The 19,170-nt window shown below is 49.5% G+C and overlaps 1 protein-coding gene across 1 annotated transcript in view; it reads left to right on the top strand.

Moving 5' to 3' along the window:
* The window catches only part of LOC121446689 (microtubule-associated protein 6), a 62,061-nt gene that overhangs the window by 28,974 nt on the left and 13,917 nt on the right, over positions 1 to 19,170 (top strand). The window contains exons 2-3 of the mRNA XM_041649393.1: positions 14,538 to 14,751; positions 16,544 to 16,740. Of these exons, the coding sequence (XP_041505327.1) occupies positions 14,538 to 14,751; positions 16,544 to 16,740 (411 nt within the window). The remainder of the gene's footprint in view (positions 1 to 14,537; positions 14,752 to 16,543; positions 16,741 to 19,170) is intronic.

Genomic DNA, 19,170 nt, shown 5'->3' with positions numbered 1-19,170 from the left:
GCTCCTGAGTTGACCTCCTGGATCACCTCTAACCCAATGACACAGTGCTGTGCAGTTTGCTCCAACAGACAGAGCACAATTAATGCATTCCACGGCCATTGTCCCTCTCTCTGCTTCTGGGCCCAACAGCCAGCTGTCTCCCTGGCCTTTGGGTTTCCCAGATGAGTCTGATCTCAGACCATCACAGCAACCCTTAAGGCCCTTGTGCCCTTGGACTCTCTACACAGCCCCCAGAGCCACAGTGCCCTCTCCACCTTTAAAAACCCTGAGTGTGGAGCACAGGCCTCATGTGGAATTAATTGTCTTGGTGCCTGGGTGAATTTCTCCTTAAAAGGCCGGGATGTGGCCATTAATTGTATTATTCTTATTAAGTCCCAGCATCTCTGATTGTCCTGGCCAAGGACAGGGCACCTAACTTCCTCAGCTCCTGTTTCCTTCACCATAACTTGACAGTAATGATAGCAGTGCCTGCCTCACAGGGCCTTTGTGGGTGAGGCACAAAGACAGTGTACAAGGTGGTTACCCAGGCTCTGTCTCTGAGAAGATTGTGAGCTGGTGGCCCTAATTGTCATCCCTTATCCCAGTGTGGCAAAGCAAATGAGCCACCTCCTGAGAAGACCTGGCTTTCATGTTTGTTACCATCCCTTCTCCTATCATTATTCAAGAAAGTACATGCACACACACACACACACACACACACACACACACACACTAGCAAACTGTAATCCCAGCTACTTAGGAGGCCGAGGCAGAAGGATCACAATTAAAACAAGCCTGGTCAACTTAAAAAGATTCTGACTCAAAACAAACAAACAAATGTAAAGTCCTGGTACAGCTCGGTGGTAGAATGCTGGCCTGGGATGTGAGGTACTAGGTTCAGTCCTCAGCACTGTGAAACAGCAGTTAGCATATAAACAAGAAGGCAGCTGAAGCCAGCCCCAGACACAAGGTAATGGCCATTTGAGAAAGGCCCCACAACTTCATGCAAGTCCCTCTACACCACTACTAATTGGTTTATCTCTTTCTACTGCCCTTGGCAGCAGTCTAATTAAAGGTTTCGCTTGTGAGAGCCAGCTGTGACTGGTCGGCCAGCCATCTTTCCCAGAATCCCCAAGGCTCCCCTAAATGGTGGAGTTTCCATGGGGAGGCAGAATCTGGGCTCCTCCAGGCTCCATGCTGAGCGAGGGTGAGTGATGAGCTGGAAGGTTGGTTGTGGTTTACGTTTCCCTTCTGCTTCCTCTTTGCTTTTACTCAGTCGGACTTAGCTATAAAAAGAGAAGAGACAAACAATAATAGACCTAGGGCTGGGTGTGGTGGAACATGCTTAATACCAGAACTCAAAAGGCAGAGGCAGGCAGATCTCTGTGAGTTCAAGGCCAGACTGGTCTATATATACTGAGTTCCAGGACAGCCAGGACTACATAAAGAGACCCAGCCAAAAAAAAAAAGATGGTAGACTTGCTTTCAACTTATGACAGTTTTTTTCCTGTCCTCTCACATAAGAGTTTGCCCAGTGCCCCATACCTGGGCTTGTACTCTGTCCTGGGCCTTTTCAACCTCCTCTGTTTCCCTAGGTTATGGCAGAAGCCATACCACATGACTCAAATTGTTTCCTTTCTGCCTTGCCCCTCACTACACTCCGAGCTCCTTGTCTCTCATGCCAGATACTGGCATAGTGCCAGGGTTTCAGAGCCCCAGGACAGTTACCTGCACCTCTGCTAGCAGCCAGGAGTCTTTTCCTTTCTAGCCTCTTATTGTGCCCAAGCTCCTGAGTCACTCAACCCAAGCACCTCTCAGACCACACCCACCACCCCTCTACCCCAAGTTCTTGAGTGAGTCCCTCCCTCCAGGCTCTTGAGTCAGGCCTCCCTGCTGATGATTTCATCCCCCAACAGCCACCTCACTAGTCTCCGTTGACCTTTGAATGAGATGAGGGTTTTTTTGTTTTTGTTTGTTTGGGTGTTTTGAGAGGGTTTCTATGTGTATCTTTGGAGTCCTGGAACTAGCTCTTGTAGACTAGGCTGGCCTCAAACTCACCAGAGATCCACCTGCCTCTGCCTCCTGTGTGCTGAGATTAAAGGTGAGCACTACCACTAACTGGCTGAAATGAGGTGTTTAGTTACTTTGTTTAACTCTCTGTGAAGGCGATGAGGGTCATTAGTTACTTTGTTTAACTCTCTGTGAAGGCCATGAGGGTCATTAGTTACTTTGTTTAACTCTCTGTGAATGAGATGAGGGTCTTTAGTTACTTTGTTTAACTCCCTGTGAAGGAGATTAAGAATTTTCAGGTACTGTTCAGCTTCTCACTCTGAACCTCCCACACTGAGATGTTCACCCAGCAGCCGTCTCTGAGCTTTGCCCTGGCCCTGGGCAAGGTCTGGGGAATCAATGCAGCTCCTGTGCTCGAGGGCCTCCTGTCTAGAATGAGGACAGCAGCTTGTCTAAAGACAGCTAAAGCAGTTCATGTGAGGGGTGGAGGGTGGCAACTGTAGTGAACTCATAGGAGTCACATTTGAGAGCCAGCAGGATGACTCACGCACTAAGGGAGCTTGTCACCAAACCTGATGACCTGAGTTTGATCCTAAGACTCACATGGTTGAAGGAGAAAACTGACTCCTGCAAGTTTTCCTCTGACCCCCTCAGGTTCCCTGTGGTACTCATATGTATGTGCACATTAGAAAAATGTAACTTTAAGAAAAAAAGATAAATCACATTTGAGTAGGTCAAGCAAAGAGATGGGGACTGGGTAAGCAATCTAGAGGGAGGAAGTAATGTCATCAAAACCAGAGTGTGAGAGGGTATGGCTAAGCTGTTAGGATACCAGAGTGGAAGACAGTGGCCCTACCAGAGAGTTAAGCTAGACTGCCAACCATCTGGTTGGGGAACCTGGTCTTGGTCCTTCAGATCCTTACTGGGGCCGTCTACACAGGTAGAGCATCTCTAAAGTGACCCGAAGTGGGCCTCTTTTCTGTAGCATAATTTGCAAATATGATTTTATTCATGCATTTATCTTATTTATTTAGCCATACTGAAAACTGAACCCAGGGCCTCACACATACACTAGGTAAACATCGTATCACTGAGCTACATCCCCCATTTCTAAATTATGTTGATTTTTTCTTTCTCTCTCTCTCTCCCTCTCTTTTTTCTCTCTCTCTTTCTTTCTCTTTCTTTTTTTTTTTTCTGATAAAAGGTCTTGTTCCATAGCCCAGTTATCAATACACTTGTAATCACTTGCCTTGGCCTCCCAAGTGCTGGGATTGCAGGTGGTCCCACCATTTATTTTGTTATTAAGAGAAACAAGATGTAGCATGTTTTGCGTTGCAAGCCTAAGAGGACAACTGTCTGTTTGGTTTTTTCTCTCTATACAGAAAGATTAATGTAGAATAATAAGAAAGTACCAGGTTTGTAGTTATCCACTTCCGAATTTGATTCCTGGTCTTGCAGTTCACTAGCTGTGTGCCCTTGAGCAAATCCATTGTCTATCTGCAGCGTGGTTTCTCAATTATTGATGAGGTAAAGTCTGTCTTACAGCATTGTCATGGAAGTCAAAGATAAATGCGTACTTTTGTGAGGCATCTGGCTCACTCTAGACCCCAACATCCTCTCCCCTTTCCCTCTCCCATCACAGGGCACCAGCCTAAGAATACAGGATACTGGAGTGAGAACGGTTTTGTCTAATGTTCATTATTCCCTGGAAGATTAGGTATTCAGAGGCTTTGCCCAGCTGATGGCTCGGGACATGATTGTCTCTGCTCTGTCAGCCTGGAAGAGCTCTGTGGGGGCAGCACCCAGCTCTGAGGTGGTGTTAGTAGGGCTGTGGGCATGACTTTCCCAGGGACAGCCACACAAGAGGTAAGAGGCCAGGGGCAGTGCTTCCTTACCCCTTCTGTAACCACCTTTAGGTTCCTCTGTGAGGCCCTGTGGCTCTCAGGGCCCTCCATCTCAGTGCCCTGTTGGACATCTTTGTCTTTGCGTTTGGCGAGGTTCACAGCCTGCCCACTGACAAGTTGTTAAAGGCCAGTTTGTGCCTTTGTGTGATTCTGAGGCATTTCCCTGGCGTGCACTGAAGACATCAGTCGGCAGGACTTGCAGTGTGCTTAAAATGGCAGCTGAATGCTGCATACAAAGTGTGTGTCCAGCATGTGTGGGCTGAACCGGGAGCAGGTGATAGATAGCGTGGCCCTTCTCCTGTGGGGCCCATCGCTCATACTGGCTTGTATCTTCAGTTTTTTTTTTTTTTTTTTTTTACTTCTTTCTGTGATGCATATAAGATAGATCTTGAAGACACAGTTTCCCCAGGGGGAAAAAAAAAAAAAACAAATCCAAGGCAATGACAGGCTATAAAGACACAGGCTACAGAACATGTTTCAGGCTTCTGCAGGGCAACTTTGGAGCTTAAATTGTGCTGTTGGGCAGACCTGAGTTTCAGTGAAGTCTTCTACTTCTGACAGAGAAGGAATCTCCAGCCTGACTGGCTGCCCTGGGAGGTGAAAGAGTGGGCCTGTGAGCTGCCCGTCCTCCTAGGGAGAGGGAGCAGGGTAGCCAATGGGCTGTGACCCCAGCTGGCAGTTGGCCCCTAAGGGCATCCGCCATGTGGAGTCACTGTCACTTGGGGTGTTATCTGAGGCAAGTGACTCAGCTTTCTGCTGTGGGTCTTTGCTGGGCTCTAGATCTCCTATAACTGGAGCTACAGATGGTTGTGGGTGCAAGGACTGAACCCAGGTCCTCTGCCAGAACAGCAAATGCCCTTAGCTATTGAACCATCTCTCTAGCCCCAAGAGGAAGCAACTTTATAATTTTTTTTGGCCTGAAAAATAGTTTCACATTTCTATTAGAGAACACAGCCCCTCTATCCACACCATCTCCCACCCCTGCTCCCAGGTAGCCAGACCCTAAAAGAGATAGAACTGCACAAAGGTAAGGACACACCCAGGCCCCTACGACCTAAGGATCAGAGGCAGCCTGACTGTTGACTACTGAACTCCACTCTCCTGCCCACACAAAGAGTGACCGCTGTAAGAAGCCTAAATCATACATGTCCTGTTCCCTGCCTTGGTCATATATTATAGGAAAAGTATTTACTAAGCCTGCTTCTTCATGATGTAAGACTTCTTCCCACAGAAGCCCTTAGCAGTAGGGCACCTTCTTTTGTCTGGTGGGGCTGAGTCACTTCAGGTCCTCCGACATACTGCCCCCTGTGCTCTAATAAAGGTCTCCTTCCTGTCTTCTGAGTCTCATCGTATCAGGAATGAGACTTCCTAGCACTGGGGATGGCATTTAACCTCTGCATACACAAAATGATGCTCATCCATCAGAGTGAACCGGGAACTGGGGTCCCGGGACAAAAGCCACTCCTGTGTCAAACATCCAGAGCTGTTTAAAACGGCACTGGCTCCAGACAAACTGTTGCAGGCCCGAAGCCGAACTATTATGGGCTGTCCTAGCCCCTGACGTAGCCCTTTGTTGACTACCTTTGTGTGTAACCTGACATCCTCGTGACAGGAACTCCAGCACCGGAGGAGCCGAGCAGCTTGCCTCAGATAGTGTGCTCCCGTGAATTCCTCCTCAGAAGACACCCCAGCCAAACAGATAAGTGATGGGGGAGCTCTGAGACACCCCCTCCTGGGTGGGGGAGCTCTAAGACACCCCCTCCTGGGTGGCAGTTTTTCTTCCGCTCCTTCTTACGCCCAATCTCTGCATGACAGACTCCTTACTTCCTTCAGGGTGGAGTCGTTCTTCTGAATGACAGGGATCCTATGCCTTCCAATGCCATGGATTTCCTAACACTCTTCCTTTCGACTCCTCAGTTCCCTCCCACACTAAAACTGCTTAAAGAACCCACTGCGTTTAGCCTAGCCAAGCAAACTGCTTGTCCCCTGAATCCTGCCCACTCTTGCTGTTTGCTTACACTTTGATGCAGAGCTCCAGCACCTGCCCAAGATGGCTTGAGGACCGTCTTCCAAGGAACGCACGAGGCCAATCTTTCCTGTCCTTTGTTAGTTGGGAGCTACTGGCCCAGAAACAGATTTAAGAAAATACCCAAAATGAAATGGATGAATTCCTAAAGCAGCCACAAACAGTGATGTACGCTTCCCTGGTGGATGGTTGATCACATGTTTAACCTCTCTGTATTCAGTAAGAAGGCTCTTGGCCACAAGTGGAAAACTTTATTAATCTCTACCAATCTGTCCAATCACTCAACTGGAGTAACCTTAGAAACACTCGTTACGGGGCTGGAGAGATGGCTCAGCACTTAAGAACACTGACTGCTCTTCCAGAAGGTCCTGAGTTCAATTCCCAGCAACCACATGGTGGCTCACAACCATCTGTAATGAAATCTGGTGCCCTCTTCTGGCCTGCAGGCATACATGCAGACAGAACACTCTATACACAATAAATAAATAAATAAAATTTAAAAAAAAGAAAAAGAAACACTCGTGACAGTCCAATTTCAAAAACATCTTTCCTGCAGGTGTGGTGCATACTCCTTTATTCCCAGCACTTGGGAGGCAGAGGCAGGCGGATCTCCTCTGTGAGTTCAGAGCTGACACAGTGAGTGCCAGACAGCCATGGCTACATAGAGAGACCCTATTTCCCTGACAACCTCCTCCATATCTTCCCTAGTTATCAAAACATCCTCCAGGGAGCTGATACGTCAAAAGCTTGGTCTCTTATGCCCTGCCTCCCCTTCCTGTCATGGCGCATGTCCTCCTCCCTGTCACTCTTCTTCCTCAGCTCCCCCTCTTCTCGATAAACTTTTACAGTTCATATCTTCCAGAAGTCAACAAATCCCAACTCCAGATGGTTTTACAAGTGGACAGTGCCCTCCTGATGCAGAAACACAGAAAACAGCTTCTGACCCAAAGGCCACTGCCTGGCTACCCACCCTGAGATGGGGGTCTCCAAACCCAACAGTGCCCCAGTTCAGCAGGAAGTAGCTGGACTGATTCCAACGCCCACCAATCCCTTAGGCACCCCATCTTCTCTTCTATAGAATCACCTTTCTGATTCTCTTAGATGTAGACAAAAAGGCTGGAAAAGTTGGAGAACCTGAGCCTTCAAGTTATACAGGCCCCAATGGATAGGACTTCAAATAAGGCAAGAGCACACTCAGCTTGCTCGCGTTCATGCACAGACACCTGCCACCTAGAAGTCTGAGACTGACTTCCGTCATGCTGAATGAATCCTGCAGTAACCAATGAATCATGCATCCCCCACTCAGAGAAAGAGTGACCCTTGTCATGTAACCTAAGTCTTGGATATCCCAGTTCCCCACCTTGACCATATAGTATAGTAGGTCACGTGTTTACTAAACCTGCCTCCTCATGGTATAAGGCCTCCCCTTTTCCCTAGAAACATTAAGTAGATGCTCTGTTTAAGACTCTCTGAGTACTCCCCTGTGATGTTAATAAATCTCTCACTTGGAGGATGATTCAACTCAGTGTCTCTCTCTTGAACTCCCTCGCTTCTCCCTTCTCAGACCCTCACAAGGCGTCTCCTCAGCTGCTGACAGCACTGAGTATGTCCGTCACTTCTCTCAGAGTGAGCAGGAGGCCGAAAACTTAGCAGAAGTGGAATTGCTATGTAGAAAGAAAAACCGAGAAAGAAAGAAATTAAGCCATGAAAGCTTCCTTGTGCTTCATCATTTACTGATTTGAAGTCTTTGTTTTGTTTTACTCTTTGTTGTGTTTTTGAAATAGAGTCTTACTATGGTGTTCCTGCTGACCTGGGACCACTCGTGCTTTTGGGTACTAGATTATGGGGCTGTGCCATTACCACAACTGCCTTTTAAAAAAAGATTTACCTGCATTCATGTATGTACGCTACGTGTGTGCATGTTGGAGCCTGTGGAACCAGGATTATGGATGGTTGTGAGCCACCGTGTGGGTATCGGGAGTTTCAACAAGAAGCTCTCAACAGGGTTTCTTTGTGTAGCACTGGCTGTCCTGAAAGTAGCTCTTGTAGACTAGGTTGACCTTGAACTCACACTGCCTCTGCCTCCTGAGTGCTGAGATTAAAGGTATGTGCCACCACCACTGGCCACCTGGCTTTTTAAAGTGTTTGTGATTAATTTTAATTTAGCTTTCTCCCCACCCTTTTTTTATTTTTGTGTCCTACCTAGGAAATATTTGCCTTCTCTGAGGTCACAAAGATTTTCGTCTATTTTGTTTGTTTGTTTAGTTGTTTGTTTGGCTGTTTTTTTTCTTAGAGATTTATGATTCTGGGATTTGTTTTGTTTTGTTTTTTGACATATAGTCCATTTCTAATTCATTGCTGTGAACAACAGGAGCGAGTGAGCAGCCGAGATTCGTTTTCCTTTCATTTGGACACCCAGCTTTCCCAACATTGTTTGCTGAGACCTTTTCTCTCTGAATTGCCTTAAGCTTCTGTCCAGAGCAAACCTGTAAGCCACATCTGTACACCCGGAGGTTTCACAGAAATGCTTATCAAACTACTCGGAACAAAGGAAGGGCCCGAAGGGTGTTGCTGGCCGCTTTCTTAATGTGAGTGGTCTCAAGTGGCTGAGAGTTACCAATCGTTTAGCAGTCAGCCACCCAGGCCCCAAGACTCTGCCAGCTCCATAGGACAATGCAGGTCAGCTTCAGCACACTGCAGTCTGCAAAGACCCATGTCTGCGCTCTCCTTCCCCGTCCCCATTCATACGCCCATGAGGTTGCCTCATGTGGGCAACACATTTGTCTGCCATAGCAGCCTAAGGTTTGAAATCAGGTGTCATAAATCCTCAAAATTGTTTTTGTCAATTTCTTTTCATATTATATATAATACACACACACACACACACATTAAAATCAGCTTGCCATTTTCTACAAGGAACTCTGCTAGGATATTGATAATGGTCACTTTAATTTATAGACCAATCTCTAGGTAATCATCATCTTACCAATACTGAATCTATTTATAACAGCTCTTTTGTTTCTCTCTGCAATTGTTACTGTTGTGTATTACGAGCGCAGCATGTGAGAATTCTGGCTGTTGCACGTCATGTGATTTCCAGGAACCTTGCTAAATTTCATTCTTCTAGAAGCTTCTCGTTAGATCCCTGAGGAATTGAACTCATTCCCAGTTTCCATTTTCAGTTACCTATCCTCACGGGCTGTGCCTGCTGCGAGCGTGGGCCTTCTTTGTTTGAGACCACTTATCAGGTGCACAGGAACCTGCAAGCTGCAAGCAGCCAACGACCAGACGTCCATGGCAGCGATTGCGGCATGCCACTTCCTTAATGAGGACTCCAGCACCTTGACACCCGCCATTCCAGCTGTTACGCATGCCAGATCCTTCCATGCATGAAATAATTTAGAGAGAGAGAGAGAGAGAGAGAGAGAGAGAGAATCCTTTCCTTGTGTAGAGTACTACTAAATCATTCTACTCAAACGGCAGCGTAATGAGTTTGTTAGATGTTAGGGGATAAGAGAAATCCTCAGTGATCGGAGCACTGGCATTCCCTGGCCACACCTCCCTTCTGCTGCCCTGAAAGATGCGTGCGAGCATGCTCCCAGGCTCAGGTCCAAAAACTCCCCTCTGACCCAGCTGTTTCTGCAGGAATCAATCTTCCTTTCCCTCTAAAGAACAAAGGCTCTCCAAGCTGCTCCAACCAGGGCCCAGAGTCACCCTCTTCCTTTTCATCTACAAATCCTGCTTCCTGAACCACCTCCTGACGATAGCTTGGCAGCTGACAGTGTCTCTCTGCTGCCTGCGCCAGGGTTCATGACCGAGCTGCTTCCTTTCGAGGAGGACATGTTCATTTAGCAAATGCAGACAAGACTTCTGAACAGAGCCTTGCTATGTTTCCATGGCAACATAAATTACTTATGAAAATCTGTAGGAAGATTTGGGACCATTACGAGTTAAGTACGGTCTCCTTCCTGAATAAAGCAACTGGGAAATGTTGAAAATTTTATTGTGCAGAGGCTGGGGGACAAAATTTGATTTCCCGAGGATTTAGATACATAATAAATAAATCTGAGGCCTGTGGGGAGAGAAACAAAAGTTTTACATGGTGTAATTGGCAGCAATCCATTATTCCAAGTCCCCACCATCGTGAGGAACACGTCGCTTTCCATCACAGCAGAAGAACTTGTTTCTTATACAATCCTCTTTCATTGTTACTCTAATTGTCAGTTCTGTTTAAACTGGAAACAAAACAGTGGCTTCTATCCTGTTCCGTCACAGACCACACTTTCTCCCCGTGCCCCAGCCGCTGCCCCACCCCACCCCTTTGGGGACCCCGCTCTTCAGTGGCAGGGCTCTCATAGCTGTCTGTAGTCTGTCTCTCTGTAATTGCTCCTTCAGTCTCTGCCCTTGAGTCAGTACAGCCAATGTGCTTAGAGGGACAGAGCTTCACTAAGAGAACGCACATCTGTTTAGAGTGGGCTCAGCATCGGAGGCTCAGTTCATCAGCTGGTGGCTGAAGGCTGCTTTGTGCAGTCTGACTGGAAACTTGCTCAGCGGTAAGCCTGCTCCCGAAGCAGAGGTCAGAAATGTAACAATGGCTGAATACGTATCTGATTGTGACTGTTTTCATTTCCCCATCTAATAAGAATGCTGGGGAGGCAGAAGCTGATCTCAAGCCTGGAACACAAAGCACTGGAAATAATTTTTCTTAAATAAACAACTTTAATGAAAACCAAATGTATTTATTATCTAATTATCCACCACAGGCTTTCTGATTCTGACAGGAGCCGGCCTGCATTGAGCCAGTCTTCACAAATGGCCAGAGGACTAGAGTTGAGAGGACTATGCCTCCTCCCCTTTTCCTCCTCTTTCTTTCTTCCTGAGACAGGTTCTCACTAGTAGCCTCGGCTGTCCTTGAACTCACTATGTAGATCAGGGTGGCCCTGAACTCACGGATCTGCCCACCTCTGCCTCCATTGTGCTGATTAAAGGCACCATTGCACCGAGCCTGTGGATTTCTTTCTGGAGATCCCCTCTCTGTTCTGGCTCAGGCTCAGTAGTAGTGTCTGTGTGTTTAGCTTGGCTTGCAGGTGACAGTTTTCCCGTGACAACCTGTGTGGTGTCTACAGCTGTTCAGTCCCAGTCTACAGAACTGAGGAAGACTTAACGTGTGATGTGTACCAAGCCAGTCAGCAGCAGGGAGGGGCATCAGGACTCCAATGCTGTGATCCATTGGTCCAGGGAAAGGCTGTGCTGAGGGCAGGCGGGGGCATAAGTCTAGACAGGAGCTGAAGGCAGACTTCTGTACGTGTCTGAAAACCAGATCAAACCCAGAAGCCACACTTCAGTGACTGCTCTGGATGTACCTAGCAGCTGCCCAAAGCCCAGGAAACTTGCCCCCAAGTCCGCAAACTGTCTCTGTGATTAGAGTTGGGGGCCTGGCCTGACCTCTTCTCAGTAAATCTTCCCAGCACAAAGAGCCTCATGAAGAGAAGTTTAAAGAGAGCTCAGTAGTGGTCGCAGGAAATGGAGTTTAGGCTTAGAGCTACAGCTGGGTCTGATACGGGATGCTCTCTTAAAAGCTCATCTGATGTACCAAGGGTGTTAAAGATTGGGGGTGACCTAGCTTCTCTCAAAGGGCCGCTTCCCAAGCTTGATCAAGAGACTCCCCAGCCACAGGATCTGTGAAGAAACACAAAAAGCTTCCAGGACACTTGGAGGGGCAAAGAAACAGCGCTTAGGGGCTGTGCTGTGTCCCTGAGGCCTGGTTCTGGAAGCTTCGTGGCTGAGGAGGCTGGATCTTACCATGTTGATAGCAGGAGATCCAGACCTGTATCCTAGGTCTGTCACGCAGTCAGGGCTCTGTCTGAGGGGGAGGAGTCTCTAGAATCTTCCACACTACCCTAGACCAACAGCACTGACCTGCACGGAGCGCCACGCTGACGTGGGAGTCAGGTCATGAGGACCCGGGTGAAACTAAGGCAGGTGGCGAGGGAGGAGACAGAAACCCCCAAAGACCCTTGACTCCCAGGGGCTGGGGTGCCACTGAAGGAACAGGAAGCTCCCAACTGTCATTCCTTATCTTCCTCTCTTCGTTTCCCCATCTACAAGAGGACACAACCACCCACACGCCAGACTCCTGGCATCTCCCGGTCTCCTCCCACAACCCATGTTCATTGTGCCCCTGACCCAGGGTCCCTTCTCTGTCCCTGCGCCCGCCTCTCTCTGGATCAGTCTCTATATTCCTTTCTGGTCTGCCACTGTCTCCTGCCGGGCCGTCAGTAGCCATTTCTCTCCACTGTCTCTCACCCACACCTCTGCCTCAGTTCTTTTCCAGAATAAATCTGGCTATATTGTTGGCTTGAAACTCTGGGCAAAGTCGTGTTACAGAGAAGAGCTTCAGCCTAGCATGGCCAGTAGACTCTCCATGATTGTTATAGTAGAAATACCTGGGTGAGCAGTGCAATCTTCCTGGAACTGTTCCCTGCTCCCTCCTCTCCCTCCCTCCTCCTGATGGAGTTGATGGCCAGCTCCATGCCTCTCTGACTCTGGTCCAGATACCTCCCATGCTTCCAGGCTGGAGCAGAAGCTCCACCATGCTCCTACCCCCTCCTCTTTCAGGGCTCCGTCTTGCCCTGTAGTAACCTCAAATTCCTCTGCCTAACGCACTTAAGTTCAGCATCTGTTTTTACTTGTCTGAGTTCTGCAGTGTTCGGTATCTCCCCAGGCACTGGGCAAAAATATCTGAGTGAATGAACGATTGTGGGTGGGAGTCCAAGAGAAGGGAAATGGCGGGAAGACCGCAGAACCTCGGTGCGGCAATGCTGAGCCGGAGGAGCCCACGAGATGTCCGGATGTAGTTCCAGGCTGCACCTGAACGGTGGGCCTGGAGCTCTGACAAGGGTCTCCCAGAGACAGTGGTCTCTCCACAGAGAGCCGATTATCTAGAGAAATTCAGAGAGCAGATGGAAAGTGGCTCCAGTAATGAACAGGGGAGGTCGGAGCTCATCAGGACCTAGTCTAGCCAGATACTCTCGTCTTACAAACGAGAAAACAAAGGCCCAAAGCAGGAGGGCTGATCAGCAGGTATAGGTGAAGCTAAATGGGCGTACACGGCTTCACGTACAGCGCTGTGCTCGGTCCCCTGGCCTCCAGCGCACTGGGCTCCATCATACAGCGCTGTGCTCGGTCCCCTGGCCTCCAGCGCACTGGGCTCCATCATACAGCGCTGTGCTCGGTCCCCTGGCCTCCAGCACACTGGGCTCCATCATACAGCGCTGTGCATGGTCCTCTGGCCTCCAGCGCACTAGGCTCCATCATACAGCGCTATGCTTGGTCCTCTGGCCTCCATGTTTGCAGTTCTCATCTCTGAGACCTAAGGAAAGGAATCACAGAGGGTGAGAGAGGCCTTGGACCAACACAGCTCCACAACCGTCCACACTAAACCCTTCTTCCAAGCACAGCTGTCTATAACACCCGCCCCCTTCAAGGGACAACAGACTAAGGCCTCTTGAGCTGCTGCCCAGATGCTCCTGCCCTCAAAGTGGGGGATTGTTTGGGCCTTCAGCACCTACAGTTTTGAACTTCGTGGGCCACCTACTTTCCATCCTTATGGCAGATTAGAAAGAGCCAAGTAGCCAGGCTGAATGGGTGCAGGTCTGTCACCTCAGCTACTGAGGAGGCAGGGCAGGATACAAGTTCACAGCCAGCTTGAGCAACAGTAAATTCAAATCTTGGGCAATATAATGAGATAAAATTAAGAAGAGGGCTGGGAATATAGTTGAGCTAGAGAGCACCTGCCTGCCTAGCACACGGGAGTCCTTAGGTTCAGTACCAGAACCACAAAAACAACAGTCAGATGAGAGGAAACCATGACTCATGGGGGGAGGTGGACGTGTCACACAAGGGACAGAATAATAGCCATTTGCACCCATACGGTGGCCATCCTAACCACACACAGCCAGCACAAGTCCTGGCTATTCTCCGAATGATGTGGGGACGTACTCTGCACCAAGACACATCGCTAAGCACATCACTGAGATTCCCGTCCAAAGCGACCAGGTTGCTGCTGGTCTGGCATCATAAGAAGCAAGCACAGGAGGGGTCACCCTGAAGAGTCTGGACAGCAAAGGTTCCTCACCATGAGAAGCGGGGAGAGAAGGGCTGGAGGCTGCTGCCTCTCATACTCAGGCCCTGGGCTGATCTCCACCACCATACAGCAAGCAGCAAGGAGGCCTTGGTATTTGCTGCAAGGCTGCAGGGCACCAGTCTCCACCGAGTCCGAAGCTCTTTAGCCTTGCGTATGAGGCATCCCATGCTCACTGAGCTCCCAAAGTGCGGACGGGGCAGGGTGTCTCAGCCCTCTTTAGAGACTGGGCGTATAAGACCTGAAGGTGAGAATAACTGTCCTGGGTCCCCGGAGTCTAGGCCTGGGAAGGATCCTGAGCTCTTCCTCTGAGATCCACACCTGGGACAGTCCTGAGAGAAGGAAATCCGTTGGTCTTGGTGGCGACAGTGGTGCCGACTCCCGGCCCTACTTCAGCAGATTCGTGTGTGGCGGGGTGGGGACATTTCTCTGCCCTGTGATGTTTCTCATCACTGTTGCTTTCTTTGACTCACAGGAACGAATTCAGAGCATGGACAGACATCAAGCCTGTGAAACCGATCAAAGCCAAGCCCCAGTACAAACCCCCAGATGACAAGATGGTTCACGAAACCAGCTACAGCGCCCAGTTCAAAGGGGAGGCCAGTAAGCCCACTGCCGCTGATAACAAGGCCATGGAGCGCAGAAGAATACGAAGCCTCTACAGCGAGCCTTTCAAGGAATCCCCGAAGGTGAGACAGCTCTTACTGAACAGCCGAGAGGAAGCAGAATAGGGGGAGGGAAGCTCTAGCTAGCCCCCTCCCCCAGAGCTCCTGATGAATCATGCCTTTCTTATTCAGCAAGTGGCCCAGGGCCATCTTCAACAGGTACCTCAGTTAAGTTCAAAGGGCACATTGGAAAGGAGCATTACATAAAAGTAGCTTAACAATTGGCTCAGCGGATTCTGTTTTTGAGAAATGCAGGATAAAAACAGCAGAAAAATCTCACCTGGGTGCCAAATCCCCTTGTTCTAAAGGAGCCCTTCTCTAGCCTCTGAGCAGCTGGCCCAGGGTTGCAGCTTCTTACCTGGCCTGTTTTGCAGCTGGCATTGGCCCTGCAGCTCCTTCTCCACCCTGCTCCAACCCTGGAAAGGTCCTCCCCTCCCAGTCTCTGAAACACATCCTTCTTCCGCCATCAGCGCCGCCCGACAGAGTGCCAAGTGTGTCACAACACACTGAGTGCAAGAGATGTTCCTGGTTATTCATCACTGAAGTAGCGGTTTCTGAGTGAGGATTTGGGGTTTGTTTGTTTTTATGCTAACACTGCTCTACCTAACTTCATCTCAGTATGAGTTCGATAACAGGAGAAGCGTGTCTGGCAGAGATAGCAGGGTGGGCTCACAGGCCCACTCCTGTAAGTCAGGCCAGATGGGGCTGGGCACGTAAACACCTTTCCCATGTGCAATAGCAGAATATGGCTGGCGACCATAATAACTCCAGAGCCTAACTGGCCTTTCTCCAACTTGGTCTTCAAGTCTAGCACTCAGCTGGCATTTCCATTATGCCAGGACCAGCTTGTAGCCAAGGTGACAACAGACCGACCCAGTGTATCTGGAATGCGTCTAGTTTTAGCACTGAATGTTTCGTGGTCCTGGAATACCCCACCCCAATCCAAGCAAATCAGTTAGTGAATGGCCCAGCCTGGGAAACCCATCAATAACTCTGTCCATCCACAGATGAAATGAGCTCCAGGATATAGGTTAGCATTGAAGGAGAGAAGATTCCTAGTGAATGAGGAGAGGTTATTGGGGAAATTAGGGATGGTCAGCAAGGTATAACATACTGACCCAGCAAGCCCAGTTACTCCAGAGTTTTCTGAGAAAGAAAAGGCAAGACTGTGTCTTCAGAATGAGAGGCAAGATCCAGAGAAGGGGCCTGGAGACTGGAGTGATTGCCCTGGGGAAGCTGGCAAGATCCAATGAGAGATAAGCACATGGCTGGTCGTGCCTATTGCCTGGCTGGCACTCAGTTGTTCCGATGTACTCAGCTCCCCCGGGATCAACTATGGTTCATCTCTATGAAAGCATACCTGCCCCCTTCAGTCAGTCTAGGGCCCACATGATCGAGTATCTCTGCCTACCTGCCCCCTTCAGTCTAGGGCCCACATGACCGTGTATCCCCTCCTTGAGATGCTCAGTGTCTTGCACACTGACTACAGCAAGCCGCATGCCCAGGCCTGAGGCGAGGGAGCGAGCCACAGCCTTACAATGAGGAGGGGCAATAGATTCTGTAACTGCTATCTAGCCCACCACCTGGTCTGCTCTGGGGGAGAATGACAGAGAGGTGACAGCGTTGCTACAGGATGCCTACAGATTCAGACGACAGAAACCAGGTGCCCAGACATCGTGGAAACCATGCCCTCACTCTGCCTGTCACTATCGTTATTCTGTTGCTAACGCTTCGATGTCTTTCTCTAAACCCCTCTCCCACTCCCCGCTCTTTGTGTTTCTATACGTGTGTTCTGTCTGTCTGTCTCCCCATGCAGGTAGAGAAACCTAGTGTTCAGAGTTCCAAACCAAAAAAGACCTCAACGAGCCATAAGCCCCTGAGGAAGGCCAAAGACAAGCAGGCGGTATCGGGCCAAGCCGCCAAGAAAAAGACGGCAGAGGGCCCCAGTGCCACCAAGCCCGACGACAAGGAGCAGAGCAAAGAGATGAACAATAAACTGGCTGAGGCGAAAGAGTAAATGTCCCTGCACTTTCCTCCCCCTCCCCCAGCCCCCCTTATCTAAACCAACAAACAAAAAAAGGCCACAAAATTAATTAGAGACTTCCCATCTGCCTTGGTTCCGAGTGTCACAGGAGCCCTGCAGCTGGTTTTTTTTTTTTTCTGGGAGGAATCATGTTTCACAGACTGAGGCCACTGCCTCTCCCTATGGGTGGCACAGCATCCAGCCAAGGGTCCCCAGGACACCAGGAAACATTGTGCACTGGCTATGAACTCCCTGTGGGTCTGGGTTGGGCCAGGTTTCACCTGCTGCCAAGTGCGGCTCCTGGCGGAGCTGGAAGTGCCTGTGCAAGGCATCCTCCCCTGTGCCTCCACAGTTCGGATTTTGGACTTTAGGCAAATGTTGCTTCTCAAGTTCATTAGATGCTTACATGTTACCCAAGTCCAGTTTGGGCTTCGACAGCTAGAATTTGTGAGCATGTTCAAGACAAAGGAACAACAAACCAACCTTGGCCTTACTGTCAATGAAATAGAATTCTGTCTGTTATCTAGAAGTAACCCTCTCTTGGAACCCTCAGTTAGGAGTGTATGCCTGTGTTTCGTGCCTATTGGTGGGCTTTGAATAGTGTATCAAGTAATAGGCCACTGGCTGGGGCGTTTGGGATGCTGTAGATGTTGTAGAGGACGCTCCCAGCCGTGGGAGCCCACGTCCCCTGTTTGCCCTCAGCATGCTGCCGATGTTGCAGAGAATAGTCAGGTGTGCAGGCGGCATATAGCATACTTGTTGTGACTTTCCGTTCCTAAGGCGTGCAGGAGGGGTGTGTAGACATTGCAGCAAATACAGTGATGCCCCCTCCCGCCCCAAGCTCTTGCTCTGCTTCCCAGAGAGGCCAGCGCGCTGAGCATCCAGCCAGAGTCTGGGTGGTGAGCCCTGCTAAGGGCTTAGCAAGCAAGTATCTATGCCTTTGGAAGCTTAGAATCAGCTCTCATGTACTCCGTATTGCTGTGTTGCCTGTGTGTGATTGTAGCCCCCTAGAGTTGTGTTGTAGGAATTAGGGAGTGGTTATGAAAGAAACCCACCCTCCTTATTTATGAGGGAACACCAGAACTGCTCTGGTGGCCTATAGATTGCTCCTGTCCTGGAAGTCCATATTTGCTCAGCATTCTGAGTAGCTGGGATGGTGCACCCCAGCTTGCTTTCTCTTGTGGTAAAAGTGATTCAGAGGGAAGGTCTCATGGCTGTCCCCCTCAGAAGTCCCTTCAGGTCCTTATAGTTTGGGAGGGCAGAGCTCCCGCACTCCGGCTCAGTTTTGCTCTGCTGACAGTGAAGGTTTCCTTTGCACCTTTTGGGGCTGGTTGAGACACGTTTGTAAATTAAGTCACTGGTGCTGTGCAAGCCTTCGTTATTCAACAGAACAGACTAGAAAGAAGCCTATGGCATCAGCTGACACTGTCTCTTCCGTCTCAGGGCGTGGACTGTGAGGGAGGCTAGAGAAGGGAGAAGACATTGAGGAGTCTCGTTGCTACGACTCACAGGTCTTGATTCCTGTCCAGAAATACCTAAAGCTCCGTACTGTTTCTGGCTACCTCTTAGCCAACCTTACTGTTTACTGAGAACTCTATGAAGAGCTCCAACTGTAGCCACCAGCGCACGCTGCTCTCAAACCCTGGCAGCAGCCAGATCTGCTGCTAGCCACACTTTGATTTCCCTGTAGAATAGCTGTGTGTTTTGTAGATCGAGTAAGTCAAGAGTTTACAACGCACAGGGGAGCCTCCGTTCACCGTTCATGTTCTACCTTGTGTCGGGTACTGTGCCAGGCTTGGTGGGCACACAGCTCTCTATAGCGACACTTCCAGGTGCATGACTGTCTCTCATGTGCTTTGAGTTGAGTTGGTGATGTGCACACTGTAGTTTGTCGTAGCTGACCACAAGGACCCCAGAGCCTTAGGGGCTGAATTTCTTACCCTGCCCTGCCCGAGGGTTTAGATGACCTGGATAGTGTCCCCTTCTTTTTCACACACACACCCACGAAAACTGTTTGCAGTCACTTTGACACTTGAATGTTTCACTCCACTGACAAGAGACTCCCTTCGATTTCTACTGTTTACAAATCAAACTCAGTCGGCCTTGCTCTGTCTCCCAAACGCGCCGGGCAACACTGACTTGTGGTTCCTCGAGCAGTGTTTGGCGTTGCCTTTCCGCAAGTGACCACGCCCGTCCCTCATTCTGTACATTTCCCTACTGTTCCCTGCTCATCCCGGGCAAGAGGGCTGGCACGGAGACTTTTTTTTTCGTGGCCCGCCTGCGAAACTCCCCCAAGCTGTGCCCAGGTTTCCCTTCTCCAGCCCCAGCTCCTGGACATCCAGCTGGGTCACTGAGGCAGAGAGGAAGTGTCTATGATTTTGTGGCCCGGGTTTTGTTGCATACCACAGATTGTCTATGTA

The sequence above is a fragment of the Microtus oregoni genome, unplaced genomic scaffold (genome assembly GCF_018167655.1).
Source record: "Microtus oregoni isolate MIOR12 unplaced genomic scaffold, Mior012 000000F_ref0000247, whole genome shotgun sequence".
NCBI classification, from domain to species: domain Eukaryota; kingdom Metazoa; phylum Chordata; class Mammalia; order Rodentia; family Cricetidae; genus Microtus; species Microtus oregoni.
This window is presented reverse-complemented; position numbering and strand designations above follow the sequence as displayed.